The 17,932-nt window shown below is 34.2% G+C and overlaps 1 protein-coding gene across 2 annotated transcripts in view; it reads left to right on the top strand.

Annotated features, from left to right (window-relative positions):
• Window positions 1–13,311, top strand: part of ZC3H15 (zinc finger CCCH-type containing 15) — a 29,892-nt gene extending 16,581 nt beyond the window's left edge. For both annotated transcript variants that reach the window (XM_001369263.5, XM_056794104.1), the window contains 5 exons: window positions 3,436–3,618; window positions 5,343–5,489; window positions 5,628–5,729; window positions 6,188–6,314; window positions 7,984–13,311. In XM_001369263.5, the coding sequence (XP_001369300.1) occupies window positions 3,436–3,618; window positions 5,343–5,489; window positions 5,628–5,729; window positions 6,188–6,314; window positions 7,984–8,168 (744 nt within the window). In that variant the 3' untranslated portion in view covers window positions 8,169–13,311. The remainder of the gene's footprint in view (window positions 1–3,435; window positions 3,619–5,342; window positions 5,490–5,627; window positions 5,730–6,187; window positions 6,315–7,983) is intronic.
• Window positions 13,312–17,932: the final 4,621 nt, after the last annotated feature.

A 17,932-nucleotide genomic window follows, 5' to 3' on the forward strand; every position in this document is an offset into this window, starting at 1 on the left:
TCTAATCCAGCATAATCTCAGGCTTTATGATCATAAATGAAATTTTTACTTAATAACAAATTGTGTTAATGTCAGAATGATGGTTCTTCTGATAATGAAAGTGGATTGTTAAAGAAATGTTTACATATCTATTCAGTTTTCCATTAGTTTGTTGTCTTACCATTGGCAGGTAGTCTTCCTATCTGTAAGTAGCCTTGGGATGTTAATGATTTAATTGGGGTTTTTTTTATGTCAAGCTTTTTGTCCATTTAATTTTCTTTGCTTTTTCTTCTCATTTCCTTTTCTATGATAGTTTAATCCTTTTCCTCTTCGTGTAATCATAATTTTAAACCTAGAAAGGGACCTGGAAGTATTCTAGTCCATGTCCATATTTTTGTAAATCAGAAAACTGAGGTCCAAAGGGGTTTGAATGATTTATTTAAGCTGACACAACTCATTGGTAGAGCCAGGATTAGACATCCTCTTTTAGCAGTCTTTCCACCTAGTGGAAACAGTTCCTATTGTTTTGTGCAAGCTTTGTCCCAGCACCTCTACTTTAACTAGTCAGCTCATCAGATTTCTTTTAACCTCTTCATCCTCAAGTTGGTATATAAGCATCACTTTTCTTCATTGTTTTTCATTTGTTTGTTTTTTGCTTCTGATTATTATAAGTAATTCAAAACAATATGATCAAATATACTGTGTCGGGTCAATTCAGAAAAGTGTGTTTAAGCTAAACCTACTGTGTTCAGACACTACTAGATGACAAGGTTACAATGAATTGCAAACAACTATACACAAAGACTATATACAAGATAAATTGGAGATGATCTCAGAGGAAAGGCACTGGTATTAAGGGAGATTGGGATATTTTTGTTGTTGAGTCATTTCATTGATACGTGACTGTGACCCCATTTGGGGTTTTCTTGGCAAAGGTACTGGAGTAGTTTGCCATCTTCTCCAGCTCATTTTGTAGAGGAGAAAACTGAAGCAAACAGGGTTAAGTAATTTGCCTGGGGTCACACCACTGGTATGTATCTGAGGTCAGATTTGAACTCATAAAAGTGACTCTTCCTCATTCCAAGCCCAGGGTTCTATTCACTGTGTCACTCAGCTGTCCCAGGATTTTTGCAAAAAAATAAGAGTTGTTACTAGGTCCCAGAGGAAACCGAAAGACAAGAGTAAAGAAAAAAAATTTGGAATGGAAACAGCCTGCAAAAAATGTACTTAGAAGATTAAGGCCTGAGAAGAACAGGAAGGAAGCCATTGTCATTGGGTTTCAAAATAGCAGGGTGTATGAAGGAGAATAAAGTATTTAAAAAGACTGGAAAGGTAGGAAGGTACTGGGCCATAAAGAGCTTTAGAAGTCAGTCAGTTTTATATTTGATCCTGGACATAATAGGAGGCCACTTGAGTTTGTTGGGTGAGGGAGGAAGAGAAAGATGGTCAGACCTTGTGCATTAGACAGCTGAGTGAAGGACAGACTTTCCTGGGGAGAAATTTGAGGCAGGGAGACCAGCCAGCAGCCACAAATTAATATATTCGTGGGTGAACTCCTCAGAAGGAAGGTTGTAGTCTGAAGGGAGAATAGGTGATGAGGAGAAGGGACACAATAAAGGAAGAAAGACTCAGAGATGAGAATTGTAGCAAAGCATAAGCCCCACAAGGAATGGGCTCTTGGTGGAATTGAGCTCTGATGGAATAGAGCTCTGGTGATGAAGAGCTTACTTGTGTTTTGGGCATACTGATTTTATTGGGGTTACAAAAAGGAGGAAGGGACAAAGGTGGTCTGACAAGTTAGGTAATCATCACAAGATGCACGCCATGGGATCCTAAAACAATAGATGTAGCTAAAGCCCAAAATCAGGAGTACATACGGCCTAAAGCATATGAGTTTGTCTGATAACTATATTAATCAATTGTTGGTAAAACAAATATACTGAGAGATCTGGTCTGTCTTCCTGAGTTTCACCTTAGGGCTGTGTCAGTGATTTGACATGGTTAAGGACTTAACTGAACCAAGGGCATAGAACTTAGCTTGGTAAAAATGAGCATAAGCATGGTTTTTGAGTGCCCCTAAAATATAATCAAGTTTTATACATGTCTGGACTATTACAAAGACACTTGCAGTAGTTCAAACATGAGGTGACATGAGTCTCTACCAGGAAGTGTCAAAGGAAGATACATATACAAGAGGTGTTGCAAAGAATGGACAGGAATTGACAGCTTATTGGAAGTGAGGGTGGGATTGGGGAAAAGTGAGGTGTTGAGGATGAAGAAAATTAGTGATAGAGAAGAAGGTAGGTTTGGGAAGGGGAAGGCAATGAGTTTCGGTTTTTAGACACATTGACTTTAAGATGTCTATGTGGCAATGTTGGGATGTGAAATTGAAGGTTGGGTGAGGGTTAGGACTAAATTAGATCTGAGCATCATCTGCCCTAGGTGTGATAAAATTGAATGCATAGTTGTTCTTTCTCTTTCTCCCTTACCTCCCTGAGTCAGTAAGCAATTAATATAAAACATTTCCTTATTGAAAATAAAGAAGATAAAATGAAAAACAGTATGCTTTAATCTACATTTAAACTTAATCAGTTCTTTCTCTGAAAGTGGGTAGCTTAGCTTTTTTCATCCTAAGTTCTTTAAAGTTTACTTAAATGATTGTTTTCCCTGAGTCATTCACAGATAATCATAGTACAATATTGCTGTTCATCTAGATGATAAGGTTACAGTGAAAGGCAAACAACTGCACAAATAATATGTACAAGATAAATTGGAGATGATCTCAGAGGACAGACATTAGTATTAAGGGAGATTGGGAAAGGCTTTTTTGTTGTTGAGTCATTTCATTTGTACCTGACCCTGACTGCAGTATACTGGTTCTGCTCACATTACTTCGCATCAGTTCATGCATGCAAGTTTTTACAGGTTTTTCTGACATCATCCTGATGATCATTTCTTATATAACAGTAGTATTTCATTAACAACACATACCACACATTCATTGTTCAGCCATTTGCCATTTGATGATAATCTCCTCAATTTCCAATCAAAGCTGTTTTTAAAGTTGATATGATCTTCCTTATCTACTTCTCATACCTTTTTATTTTGTTTTCTATACTACAGGGTGGCAAATGGTTATTTGCATAAAGCATGTAATCTATGCTAAGTAAATGCTGCTTTTACTTGATTTGTAAAGTGAGAGATCACTGTTTGAAACTATAACTTTAGTTATAGTTAGTTTTTCAACAGCTAATCTTTGTCCCTTTATTTTTATGTTCCTTGCACTGTAATAATTAAGACATTTTGTAAGTATTAATATTTATATTATTATAAGTAATTTACCATTGCATTATTTTATATTTGTATTTCTGTGAACAAGAATTTATTGTTAGTATTACTGCAAAAATTTTCAAGGACAAGTGAGCAGTTATCTGTGATTGTTATATTTCTTTATAGGTGTGCAAGCACTTTCTTGATGCTATTGAAAACAACAAATATGGCTGGTTTTGGGTTTGCCCTGGAGGTGGTGATAATTGTATGTACCGTCATGCTCTTCCTCCTGGTTTTGTATTAAAAAAAGATAAGAAGAAAGAAGAAAAAGAAGATGAAATTTCATTAGAAGATCTAATTGAAAGAGAGGTAACTAAAACAGAGTTTTTTTCTTTGTTGTTTGTTTTTTGTTTTTTGTTTTTCCAATCCTAAAGAAAAACCTTTATTGTGAATTTTTAATGTTTACCACTTGGGGGCAACAGCATTGTTTTGTTTCAGAAATTATGATTGATAAATCCTGGTTAAGTGTAAGGATTTTATTGTTCTGGCATTAAGCTTATGTGTTAAGCTTTTGCCCATTAATATAAAATTATGCTACTTTGGAAACTAATTTGATAACATTTACACGTATAGACATGAGTAGCTCTGAGGCCATTTGGTATCTTAGTGGATAGAGTGTTGGAGTCAAGAAAACATGAGTTCATATCTGACCTGAGACACTAGTTTAAGCTGTGTGGCCCTTAGCAAGTTATTTAACCTGTTTGCTTTAATTTAATAGAGAAAGAAAAGTGCTTAGTGTGTCAAGCACTGTTCTTAAGTTCCAGTGATACAAATGGAGAAATTAGAACAGTTCCTTATCCTTAAGGACTTCATAGCCTAATTGGGTGAGATAATATATAGAAGTTCATCTTCAGGGCAAATGGCAAGGACCTAAATTCTTAGGTTACTAAATAAGTAGTTTAATTAACAGTGAAGTTCTTAAACTTTTTATGGTCATGGACTTCTTTGGCAGTGTAATGAAACCTAAGGACCCCTTTCAGAAAATTGTTTTAAAGTCACAAAATAAAATACATAGAATTATAAAGGAAACTTGAAATAGAGGCATCATAAAGATATGTATAGGTTTATGTATATTTCTTTAGAGTTGTGAAGTTATACTATTAGGGTTCACCAGAAACTTAATTCCTAGACATTGTGTTTTACAATCTTTAGTTAACATTATAAATATGCATTTTCATTAGAAATTATTCATTTGAGGGGGCAACTAGGTAGCTTAGTGGATCAAGAGCCAGGCTCAGAGACAAGAGGTCTTGTTTTCAAATCTGGCCTCAGACACTTCTTAACTGTGTTAACCCTGGGCAAGTCACTTATTTCCCATTGCCTAGCAATACCCAGTATTAGTTCTAAGACAGAAGGTAAGGGTTGTTTTGTTTGTTTGTTTGTTTGTTTGTTAAAGAAAGGAATTATTAATTTGCAAGAAAAAAATGAAATGAAATTTTATCTCATTTCTTACCAAAGGTGGTAGCAAGGATTTAATGATTTCACTCTTAGGAATATAGATCTTCTAAGAAATACTTCTGTATTCTAATTTTATAAAGATGTTTGACTATCTAAAGTATATTAAAATGACTCTAACTCATTAAAGTTGAACCTCATTTTTTATTTTATTATTTTTATTACAACCAATCTTGGGATTTTGTATTCATGCAGAATCAGATGCATTATAAAGGTATAAAAATTATTTTAAGTAGTACCCAAAGTTTTCAAAACTGCAGATTTAAGCAATGAGATATTTATTATGTTATTATAAGCATTGTGTACCATTTGAATCTTTCCATAAATAAAAAAAATCTGTGTAGTTAAGTCATAGAAAGGTTGTAATCTATATTGTTGAGGGAGGAACCTCGTTTTTGAAAAATTATTTGTCACTTTCATTTGTGAGGAAGGAATTAATGTCACTTCATTTAAGAACCATAGGATCTTCAGAGTGATTCTTGGAAACAAGGACAGTATGGAAAAGCTATTCTTTTGATACAATAATTGAACCATAGCTTTTTTAAAAAAGGATATTAATTATTTCTTTGTCTTTCCAGCGTTCTGCTTTAGGACCAAATGTTACCAAAATCACTTTAGAGTCTTTTCTTGCATGGAAGAAAAGGAAAAGACAAGAAAAGATTGACAAACTTGAGCAAGATATGGAAAGAAGAAAAGCAGACTTTAAGGCAGGAAAAGCACTAGTGGTATGTCTAAAATAATTATGTTTCCTAACATCATTTAATTATATTTAACAATAGGAACTTGATTCAATAGATAATTTTTCTTTTTTTTTTTTAAATTCTGATATTGAATAAATAATAAAATGTGTTGTGTATGAATAGATCAGTGGCCGCGAAGTTTTTGAATTTCGTCCTGAACTGGTTGATGATGATGATGAAGAAGCAGATGATACTCGATATACTCAAGGAACTGGTGGTGATGAGGTAAACGGGTGTTTACAATAGCCAGTTGTGTCTTAGCTGTTGTTAAAGGATTATAGATTTTAAAAATGGAATATTAGCATTTTGAATTCAATCCCCTCATTTAACATATGAGGGAACTGCAGTCTTATGGGTGAAATAAGTTGTCCAACTTCACACAAGTAAGCTATGATGAAGTCAAGGGCCTCTGACTTTAGAGTCAGCCCTCTTCCTGTTAGACCATCCAACAGAATCTAGAACATTTTGTAGAGAACAAAATAAAACAAAAACAGAAGCAAAGTAGAATTAGTAGAAAAGGGTGCTGACAAAAAGAAATTAAGTAAGTACAAATTTCTGGATTGTCATTTAGAGTTGAGCATTTTATTTAAGTCATCGTTTAAGTTGACAAAATACGCAGGAATGATAGACTTGTTATCTATTCGTGTTTGTAACAATTTTCATTTTTGTGCTTTTTCTTGAAGGTTGAAGACCTAATAAGAATAAATGATATAGATTTGAGCCAGTATGTCCCAAAGGATGTGGATGAGACTGGTATTACTGTGGCTAGTCTTGAAAGATTCAGTACATATACTTCCATAGAGAAGGATGGTAAGTAGGCTAATTTATGTATATTTCCAAGAAGTAGAAAATTGAATGGAGGTAGTATATATTTAAATGGTCATTTCTCAAGAATTAAGAAATCACAAAGGTAATGTATGGTTTTGTGAAGTACCTTTACTTCTGATAGTTAAGAAATGAATATAATAGTAAAAGACAAACCTAAACACTGCATGTATTTCCCTTTGCTTAAATTTCTTGCTTTGTAACTAACACTTGGCAACTAGATAGAAGTATAGATAACATGCCCTTTAGTTTGCAGTATTCCTTTAAAGTTGGCATGGGCATTTCCCCTTTTTTAATAGTAAAACAGTTTTAAGGTTTCAATATTCTCAAAATTGGGCAAACAACCAACACATAATTGCTTCAAAGGAAATGAAATATGCATAGATTTAAAGTCCTGTTTCAAACAGTACTTCATGCACATGTTATTAGATATTTATTAAACTTCTACGTACAAGTCCAAGGGATAATCCACTTGGTAATTGTTCTTAACTGTCTAAAATTATCTTGTAATATAATCTGAAATACTTTTTTATTTAGATACAGCAAATTAAAAAATGATTGTTTTGATTAAATGTCTGAAGTTTCTTATACTGGTATTTCTTGAGTTTAAGTATCATTATGTAAGCATCTGGTTTTTATTTCAGTCATGATCAAGGAGAAGGGAATGGTAAGTCACTGGCAAAAGGTGTTTTGCTTTTGAGCTATGGGGCAATTGTGGAAATGATTTTTTACTTAGGTGCACCTAAATTATATATGGTTCTTACATACAAATGGCCACCTTGCCTGAGTAGCTCTGGGTACTCTGGATTTTTCTGCTTTTATCTGTGACTACCCACCCCCAAATAATACTTCTCACCTGATATGGAACTGTCTAAAATGGCGGAATTATTTGTGAGGCCATAAAGTTCCCGAGACTATTCTTCTCTTAACCCAAATACTTAAACTTTTTAAATCTTTTGAGCAATTTTTTCTGGCTCTTCACATTCTTGGTATCAATTTGTATTTTATTCCCATCCTTATCCTAGTTCTTATGGATTTCTTAGGGGAGCCTAATACTTTTTTTCCTCCCTGAACCTGTGTGAGCCTGGGCAGTAATTTAATCTTTGTCTCAGGTTTTCTTATTGATTTTATAGAGGTGGGAAAGTAGGCCTACTGGTTGGTAGTTATTGATAATTTCTTGGTCACCTATTTTTGGTGGTTAAAAAAGGTCATTGGTTCGTTGGTTTCTGTAAGTCTTTGGTATGCTTTTTCATCTTGAGAATCATTTCTAATGTAACTTCAAGGTTGTGCCACATCTAGATAGGTCTTCACTTTTTCTTGATCAACTATGTAAAAGCCATTGTATATCCTTAAGATATAGAAATGAGTAAGACAAATCTCTTCTTTCAAAAAACTTCACGACTAGGTGGATAACCGTGTTTTCAATAATAACTATAATACTTGCCAGTATGGAAAGATACCAAGAATCTGTTATAAACCAGTTCTTACGTGAGAGAGAATATTTATTTCATGAATGGGAAGGGACATATTGTGACCCCTCAAATCCAACTTAACCTCCTTTTTTTAATACAATATGACAAGCTTATTTTATAGCCTAGATTTTCAGCAAATTACTGGATGGCCATTCAAGTTTGTTGATTTGCCTTATTTTCAGATAATAAATTGAGTGAAGCTTCAGGAGGTGGGGCAGAAAATGGAGAACAAAGTGATTTGGAAGAAAATAATGAAGAACAGGAAAATGGAGTGATTGGTGCTGTTCCTGTTGATGAAAACCTTTTTACTGGAGAGGATTTGGATGAACTTGAAGAAGAATTAAACACACTTGATTTAGAGGAATGACAGCAAGCAAGTCAGATGAAAAAATTGTCAGCTCAGCATAAATTGAAATTGACTACATTAATTTTTTTCTCCTGTCTAGAATTCTTAAACAAGATGTTTATGGTTTCTCACACTGATTTCAGGAGGGTACCCCCTCCTTCAGTCCCTCCCCCTCCCCCAAAAAAAGGAATATTCTCCCTTATCACCTCTATTCTGACCTTGACTACACCTCTATAGTAAGTTCAGAGTAGGTCATAAGTAATCTGAAATATAATGGTCATTACAGAAAAGATTTTGTAAATAATTGAAGTAGGAAGTATAAATGCTTTTTTTCCAACTTGTGAGTTTTATTGGGCATGTGTTATTACCAAGTACAACATACATATTGAAAATATCCCTCATTTAAGCTGCATCTTTTTAATGAGTGGTTTGATTTACTTTGTATTTATATATTTAAAAAAAAAAGACTGCCTAAAATAAGAGCACTGTACTTCATAAATAGACAACTTATGCAGATTCAGTGTTGCATTTCTTTGGATAATTAATCAGATGGACATTAAAGATGCAAGTTCTTTAAACTGACAGCATCATCTGGAATGCCCTCTGTAAGCCGTTTTAAATTTTCCCTCTGCCTTTTTGCCAACAAAGTTGTAAATAAAGACCATCAAACGTTAAAATCACAACACGGGCTTTTTATTTTTTATGATATTATAATTTTTATATAAAGTATGTTGGCCATACTATATAGATATGTATCAAAATTTTTGTCTCAGTTCAAGTTTGAAAACTAAATTTCTTCTAAATAGCTTGATTACGTAACTAGTAGCTCACCTCAAAACAGATCCTCAGGACTATTCTGTTCATCTGGAATGCAGGTTTAAACATAATCAATTCTCTAAGTAATACATTAGTATTAATAATAACTCCAAGATACCATTTACTACCTAATCCAAGGTGAAAGTGATACTGCATACAAGTTATATCTTAAACTAATACCTTTAAACATCAGTTCCCATACTACCAGCTTATGTCTCAGTTAAATCTTATCCACATTCAGAATAAGATTATTTTCTAAGTAATTGTTGAAGTTCACAGTAATTGATATTGGCAGTCTATTCTCAACCTTTGGCTTCAAAAATTATGTCAGTAATGAATCTAGAGTTTTCCTGTAAAGGAGGCTTTGACCTCCGATACTACAAAAGTACATGTAACTATGCCTGGCAGATAACTAAACCATAAAACTTATAATTAGATACCTAATTAGCAAATAAAATAGTAAGTTAATTTTATCAATAATGTCATAAGAGAGTTTTGGAATAGGGGGAGAGAATAACTGACATTTTTTTGAAGGTGGTGGTGGTAGTGGTGGTAAGGATACCATTCCTTGCAAATATCCTTTGTTTACCTGGTAGGCACTCTAGAACCTCAGACATCCTTGAGGATCTCTGGAAGATTTTAATCTCAAAGAACTAAAGCCAGACTCTTGGAAAATAGGGAAATGTAAAACCATCATCAGTGTTACTCAGTGACTGGTTTTAATTATCCATAAACATTATGGTGATAAAGACAATCTTAGTACAAAATGTTTATTAAAATAATTACCCAGTTCTACTTTGTTTCATATATAAATTATAAATGTTTAGAATTAATACTTCAAATGCACTGTATCATAAATTATCATTGTTAATGATTCAGAGTGGGTATAGTTGAAAGAAATGTAATAAAAAGAGTACTGTGGTATAGTGGAAAGGGGGAACTGGCCTTGGAGTCAGGATAAAGGTTTAAATTCCTACCTCTGACAAATAACCTGTGTGACCTGAACAAGTCACTTATTTCCCTGGGGCTCATTGATTGCATGACCTCTGAAGATCCTTCCATCTCTAAATCTATGATCCTATGAATTAAAGCCACCTAGGTTTTAGTCTCTGCTCAGCCACTAAGTAGACGTTGCAACCTGAAACAAATCATTCCATTTCTCCGAGTTCATTTTCTATTACATGTAGAGTATGCACTAGATTAATTTCTAAGATTCTTTGCATCGCTTAAAGTCAGATTCCTAGTTGGTAAAGACGTCAGTCACCTAAAAGTTGGTATGATCTAAAAAGGACTATAATTTGCCAAACCTTTTTAACAGCATGGACTGTGCTTTTAAGGACCGAATTAATTTCTTTTCACCTGTAGTGAAAAAATGTATTTAACTTAAATTCCTTGTGTGAAGAAGTTTATAAACTATATATGCAGGAGTTATGCCTTAACTTTTCCTTATCCAGGACCATGGTAGCTTTTTGAAAATGTTCATTTATCAATACATTATTAAATAACATAGAGAATTTTTAAAAATTATTTAAGAGCCTGATCTTTGCGAGGTGTGGAGAGGCAAGTGATTTTTCCCCCTCCTTTGTCCTCATTTTGTAAACTGACTGAAGATCTTTCATGTATTAAATCAAGAAGTAAAAGATTTCATTGACTTTGGTCTTTGATTTTTGCTGCATTAATATAAGCCTATATAAATACCAAAAATAGGGTGACAGATTTTGATAATTTGACCTAAGTTTATATCTCTAGTCAAAGAAAAAGTTGTTAGTGCCTTAAAACAAATGTACAATTTTGAAATCACAAAATAACTACAAATAGATTTTAGTATTAAAGAATTCTTTTTGGTAGCTTGGAAAGATATTTCTGAAAAACCTAAGTAAAATAGTGGGGAAATATTTCAGTATTAAAGTTTTTCCATGTGTAACTGGCCAAAAGTTCCCTGCAGGAAATTATTTTCAGGTTATCTTTCACCTACCATGCTTCTACGTTGCTTCCATCTACAAGAATTATTGTGTACTTGGGGATAAGCTATTTTACTCATGCAGCTATTGACACAGGATAGGACACTGGCCATGAAATCAGAAAAACCTGAGTTTAAATCTTCCTTCAAACACAAATAGCCCTGTGATCCTGAGCAAGTGTTTGCCTTAGTTTCTTCACATGAAAAATGGGAATTAATAATAATTCACAAGATTGTAAGTATCAAATAAGATAGTATTTGTAAAAAACAATTAGCACAATCCCTATACATAGTAGGCACTAAATAAATGCTTGTTCTCTTCTTTTCCTCTTCCCATTTTAATATCCAGAAGAAAACGAAAGGGTCCTGAAGTTTTGCTGTGATTCATCTTGAAACTAGAGAGAAATTACTTTTGGATTGTTCATGTTATGGTTACCTTCCATTTGTTAAAATAAAGAGTTAATGCTACTTTGCAAAATTTATTTAAAGTCACTTTAAAGTTAACTCATTTTTTTCTTGGTGTAAGATAAAGTTCCATTGGTTATCTTTTTTCACTCTTGACAAAGGAGAGAATACCTTTGATTTGAATTCGATAATATTAACTTAAGTTTATATCAAAAATCTTTATAATTTAAATGTAAAAGATTCACAGACTTTATCCTTACACTTTTTACTAGGAAGTACTTGTATGAGATACAACCACTTTTCTAAAGGTTTGAAGAAATTTAGTATAGACTATTACTTCAGCTTTATATTCTGTATTTGACCTCTATTGTAGAGTGATTACAACAGGTTTTGTGGGGATTTGTGGGGTGTTTTTGTCTTGGTAAACTACTTCTGGAAATGCTAGTTTCAAAATAGTTCCATTATTTTTATTTTACTTTTGTAGATGTGGTTAATTCATTATCAGAAAACAATGAATGATTAGTTCATCTTTATATATTTATTATATAATTGCATTTGTCAACTTAAGTTTTAAAATGTAATAGCTATGTATCTTTTACTCCTAGTTTTTATCCTAATTCAACACTGTACCCAGAAATTTCTCAACAAATATGTGAGGGTAGATGAAGTGTGATTAGCTCAATGCATACCCATCACCACTGTTAATAGGTATATTTGGGATCTTTTTTTTCTTTTTTAATGACAAAACAGTACCACTCATAATTATTTGACTATTGCCTACCCTCTCTTTTCCCAGAGTTTTGCATTGCTCTTTTCCTGGTTCTCTTTCCTTAATGGCCTTCTCACTAATTTTTTTGCAAATTCTCCCTAAACATACAATCAGAAAAATGAAACTTTCTCTTGATTTCATCCATGCCCAGGACTTCAAAGGATCTTCAGCAGCCTTTCCCCTCAGTTCCAGTTTCATTTTTCTGATAGTATGTTTCTACTTTTTTATAATTGAAAATCTGTTACCCTAAAAAAACTACATTTCCTAGGAACCCACTGATTTCCTGCTGTTTTATACTCCCTGTAGACAGAGGATATTAGTGAGTGGGCAGTCCTCTTGGGGGCGTTTTACTTCTGAGTTTGGTTGTGTTAAGGCAGGCATTTGAACTGGCTGATCAGCCATGGGCATGTGATCTTTATTTTATATCCTCTTTATTCCTTGATTCTAATGATCATTAATAAATCTCCTAAAATTTCAAATATATTATTGAGAATAAATTTTAATTTTTACACCTTAAAATACTTGGTCCAACATTGAATTCATTCCTCTTCCACAAACCTGTCACTTGCCTTGGCTTCTCAATTTCTTTCAGTGTTGCCACCAACTTCCATATCATCCAAATTAACAACCCCAAAAGTAGCTCGTGAGAATCCGAGTACATTGTACAATTATTTTGCTCCTTTTTCAGTGTTATGTTTTTCATTTCCAAGATCTCTTTCAAGGCAGCAATTAACCACCATTAGTCAATTAATTGACTTTTTAGGACATTCCAGTTCTGATATTCACTTAACTGGTTAATATGTATGCCATTCCCATTCAGTGTTTGCAACTGTGTTTCCATCTGTGTATATCCTAAGCAGCACAAAATAAACTAGCTCTCCAGTCAAGACTATTAATTCCTCATTTTATGTTGGAGCTATACAATGAGATTTGAGTAATTCCAATATGATTGTATCTGTTTTGAGTAGCAGTTCTTTACCTTCATAATCCTATTCTCTATATTTTGATAATGTATATCTATGTGCTACATCCTAAAGAAACTTGTGAAATTAAAGGTATGTGAATAGCTTAAAGCTTTTAATATTACTGGCATTGACTTCAAGTTGTCATAATACTCACATTTTGTAAAGGTTTCCAGTAACCTGTTTTGAATCTTATTTTCAGGTTGTGAATGATTGTAAATGCATATGTTGTTAATAAAATATTTTTTCATAGATGAGATTCATTCTACAAAACAATCCGAGTACAAGAGAAGCCGATCATTTTTGCATATTTAGGAAGAGAATTCATCATTGAATATTTGTTGAATGGTCAGAGTAAAAATGGGATATTGTATTGAATGTTATCATGACTAAACTGGTGATTTTTAGCAAATTTTGGAAAGTCAACTCATGTTAGAATTACGCATAAATGAATACATCATTTGCAGCAAATTTGAATTATTTGTGATTTAGTTAACCAGTCAGTTACAACAGGGCTAAATTATACATTTACCAAAGAAACTGACTCTAATTATAATGTTTTTAGCATCATTAATCTCTTCATTTTCTTCAGTGAACACCAGATACAGAATGGAAGCTAGCAAGTAAAGTGTTAAATTTCCTTACCATTTAGCCAAAAAATTAATAATTTCTTGTATATTCAAGGTAAATATGTTAAACCTGACTTGAAAAACAATATAGGTTTTCAGAAGCTTGAAATGTCCTCTTTGTGATAATACCATAGACCTTATTTATTGGTGTTGTCATTTGTCAACTTTTGACTGAACGTACTTTGTTTTCCATAGCAGAAAAATAAAATGCTGCAGTAAAACCTTGACTTTACTGTCCTCTAGCCTTCCTAAATCTGCAAACTTCTGGTAACTTCATCTCTAGGAATACCCTGCTCCCTATTCCCAAAGAAAGTATTTGAATTGAATAATCAAAGATGGGAAGAGCTACACCAGGCATGTTAGAGGAGTTTTATTTGTTGTAGGGGAAAGAAAAAGTTTTACTTTTCATGATTTCAGAAAAGCTCACCATTTCCTGTAAAAGTCAAGAAGCAAGAGACAAAGGAAAGATTGAAGGAGAGTAAAAATTGTAGTTTCTTTGAGTTGAGCGCAAGAAAGGCAATGATAAAAACAGAAGAGGAAGTAGTAGATGGCCAATGGTCACTAAAACTTCATTGCTAAAACTTCATTGCTATTTGGGGGTGGGGAATTATACTGATAATATAATTCACCAGTTTAGCAGTCAAGAATGGGAAAAAGTGGAGGATGCTAAAGAGAGAAGGCCTTGTAAACTGCAATAGTCTAGATCAGTGGATATTCCTAAAGCACAGATCTGACCATGTAGTCAGATTAGAAAGCTTCAGTCGCTTTCTATTATCTATACTAAAATATAGCCTGGCATTTAAATCTCTTTGCCATCTGGCTCCCAATAACCTTTCTAGTCAATTCATTTCATAGTTCTTCCACATAAATCTACTTACCAGCTTACTTTATAGACCACATTCCATCTTATGGACCGCCTTAGTACAAACTCCACATTTGAAACCCTTCTCACCTCTACCTTTTTGAATCCCTATGTTCTTTCAAAGCTTTCTGTTCAATATGCCAATATTGGACCTTCTCTGATGCTGCAGTGGTGGGCTTAAAAGCTAGATAGGAATAACTGGAAAGATAGATGGGAACCAAATATGGAAGACTTTAAATATCACCAGGTTGTTTTATACTAGAAACAATGGAGTTCCTGAAGCTTCTTGGTCAGGTAATGACTTGATTGGACCTGTGCCTTAAGAACATCAGTATGGCAAATGGATTAAAGAGGAGATTCAGGCACCAGTTAGGAGGCAGTTGCAATGGGGTTGAAGGAAGACTTGGCAGCTGGGAGGCAAAATGGATAGAGAAATGGCCTGGAATCTGGAAGATGCATTCAAATGTGACTTCAGGCATTTACTGGTTGCTCTGGGCAAGTCATTTAACTTCTGGAAAAATGAGGATAAAAACACCTACCAGAATTGTGAAGCTCAAATGAAATGCAGTTTTTCCTGTCACATAGTAAACGCATATAAGTTAATTATTACTAAAGCAAAGAATAGAGATTTCTTCTGTGCGTACAACAAAGTTGAAGAGATCAGATAACACTGAGAAATTTTCAATAACAGACAGGAATTATGAATCAGGTGGTGGTGCCGTTCTGTGAAATAAGCTATCTGCCCTCAGTGTTGGATTTAGATTTAGATTGGGAGCTATTGGAGAAAAGCCAAGGTTGGGAGCAATCATTGTTAGAAATGTGAAAGTTTTCTCTAAGTAGAGTGGTCAGGTAACATCCAGGACACTGAGGTTATGCTCTAAAAATGTGTTGTGGATGAAAACTGATTTTCTCCAAAGATACTCAACAGGAAAGGAACAAAAGAGAGATTGGTTGGTGAGTATTGACCAGCCAATTCATTTAGCCCCTTTCCTCATACCATTTGCATTTAAAGCCCTATGGTACATAATATGTTTGAGGCAAGAAAGTTTACAATTTAAACAGAAAAGTTTACATTTTATAAAGACAATCAACATAAAATGACTAAAACATTGGCCTAAGGGTACTTGGCTAGCAGAGGTTTCACTAAATGTGTGTCCCTCCTTCCAGATGCAGTTAATAATTTCCTAGGAGACTATCATGACAAGGCAAGAATATTTTAAAGAGAAATGTGTGCCACTTGTTACATTTAGGAGTTTTCAATTACAAAATAGTTTAAATGGAAGTAGGCAAAGTCCTAATCTGAGAATTGGGGAAATTTGGAAACAGAACTGAGGTAGCCTACTTTCATGTGAAAAAAAAATATTTACATTAAGAAAATTTTTATACCATATTTACTATTACTAGCTCATAGAACTTCTTCCATGGAACTTAGTTTGAAAAAATGGAGTTACTCAGCAGCCAAGAGATTTCTTTCCAACTCTACTGTTTTCCTATTTAGATCAAGAGTTTGATCAAGTGTCCAGACTAGCTTCAAAATAAAATTTAATCTATAACTAAAGGACAAAGAAGTAGTGAGATCTATGGCATTTGCCTAGAGGAAGTGGAAAAGGGGACCAAGGAAACATTTATAGGACTTGGATTTAGCCAGTTCAAGAACAGACATTTCTCAAAGACAAACCTTAACCTTTAGATTGAGTGTAAAATTATTTTGATTAGAAAAGTGGAACTGATAGAAAAAAGTGACTATGACACAAGTTTCATATGCCCTTACTTTTCTGTGAGCTTATAATAGAAGTTTCTTAAAATGACACTAATAAAGCCAGGGGGGAGGGCGTTTCACAGGAGGCAGGTGGCATGCACCTTGATTTTAGAACAAGAAAAAATTGTTTATGTTTATATTGTTTTCCTTCATATATTTGTTCTCTGTAAAGAAACCTCTCTTGTCCTGTCCCATTGTATGTTGTGTAGATAGAATTTGCTCCCCAGGACTCTCTTACCCAGCATCCCATTTGCGTGCTCATGCTGAGCGTGAACACTGCCTGCATAGGTGCAGAGGATAAAGTTTTGGTGTGACCCCACCTCTCTCTTTCCTTGGCACCTCTCTCTCTTTCCTTGATCGCAGCTGCTGAAGCTGGCTTTCAGCCAGGCAGAATTTACACAGGTAGTCTTACTTTAGTTAGAAAATTAGGCTTTGAACTTCTTTTTCTTTTTTTTATTTCTTCAACTAGAAGTGATTATTAGTAAACTTTGTAAAATTAATACTTGGAGTTATTGATATTAATTTAAATTTTACAATGTGAACCTTTATTTTTCAAAATAAAAATAAACTAGCCTGGGTTTTATTTCCTATAAAGAGTAAAACTACAGTCCAGGGTAGCAGAATCAATTAAGGGAATTGCTGTGTTCAGTCTGAGGAAAAGGAGTCTAAGAAGGAGTGGTAGAAAATTCAACAGTAGTCAAATATGGAGAAAAAAGAGCAAATGCCCTTCTCTAACCTATGCAATCCTCTTTCTCATCCCCATCCAATTCATTACTACCCTTCCCCATCTGACACTACATCTGCCTGCCCTTTTCATTGTACCCTCTGGAACTCTCAATTTTTAATTCATAATTTCATGTTAGAGTTCTATATATTTTTCATCCTCTGGCTCTCACTGAGACAGTTGGTATTATAACCTAGGCCTTTCCGAAGTACTGTTTGCAACATCACAATTCATTGGTTACAGAATGGGAGCTGAAATATTTCTTGATCTATTTCCAAACTACCCAGTTTCCATCATTTAACAATCTCCTTTTGATTTTGACTATCCAAAATTTATCATTTAAAATAGTTCCTAGTAACTATCATCTTCCAAACCCTGCCACCTATCTCCACTCCACCATTCTCCTTCCTTTCTCGTTGAATTTAGCCTCCCTTTCCAACCCAAATCCTCCCACACTAGGGGACTTCAACATAAATGTTAATACTTCCTCAAATACCCTAACATCCAAGTTCCTCAGGCTACTTAGTTTCCATAAATGATTCACTTCCATAACTACCCAGGAGTCATACCCTTGCTCTTGCCATCACCCTCAAGCGTTCCACTTCCCTTATAAAGAGTTGTAATTCCTTTTTCACCTTAGCCTCTCATTTCATTTCTCTCTGTCTGTCTCTGTCTCTCTGCCTGTCTGACGGTCTCTCTTTCCAAACCTCTTCATTCTTATGTTATCCTATCATCTCCAACCCTCACGGAAAGCCACCCATTCTCTGGCTACACTTTTCTCCCACTCTTACAGATCTTAACCTATTAGTGAAATGGTGACCCATTGCTCCCTGGTCCTTTCTTAGTTCATGCCTTACCAAATTCCAGTCCTGGATTATGCCCACCATTTTCCTCCTCTG

This window comes from Monodelphis domestica, chromosome 4 (genome assembly GCF_027887165.1).
Source record: "Monodelphis domestica isolate mMonDom1 chromosome 4, mMonDom1.pri, whole genome shotgun sequence".
Taxonomy (NCBI): Eukaryota; Metazoa; Chordata; class Mammalia; order Didelphimorphia; family Didelphidae; genus Monodelphis; species Monodelphis domestica.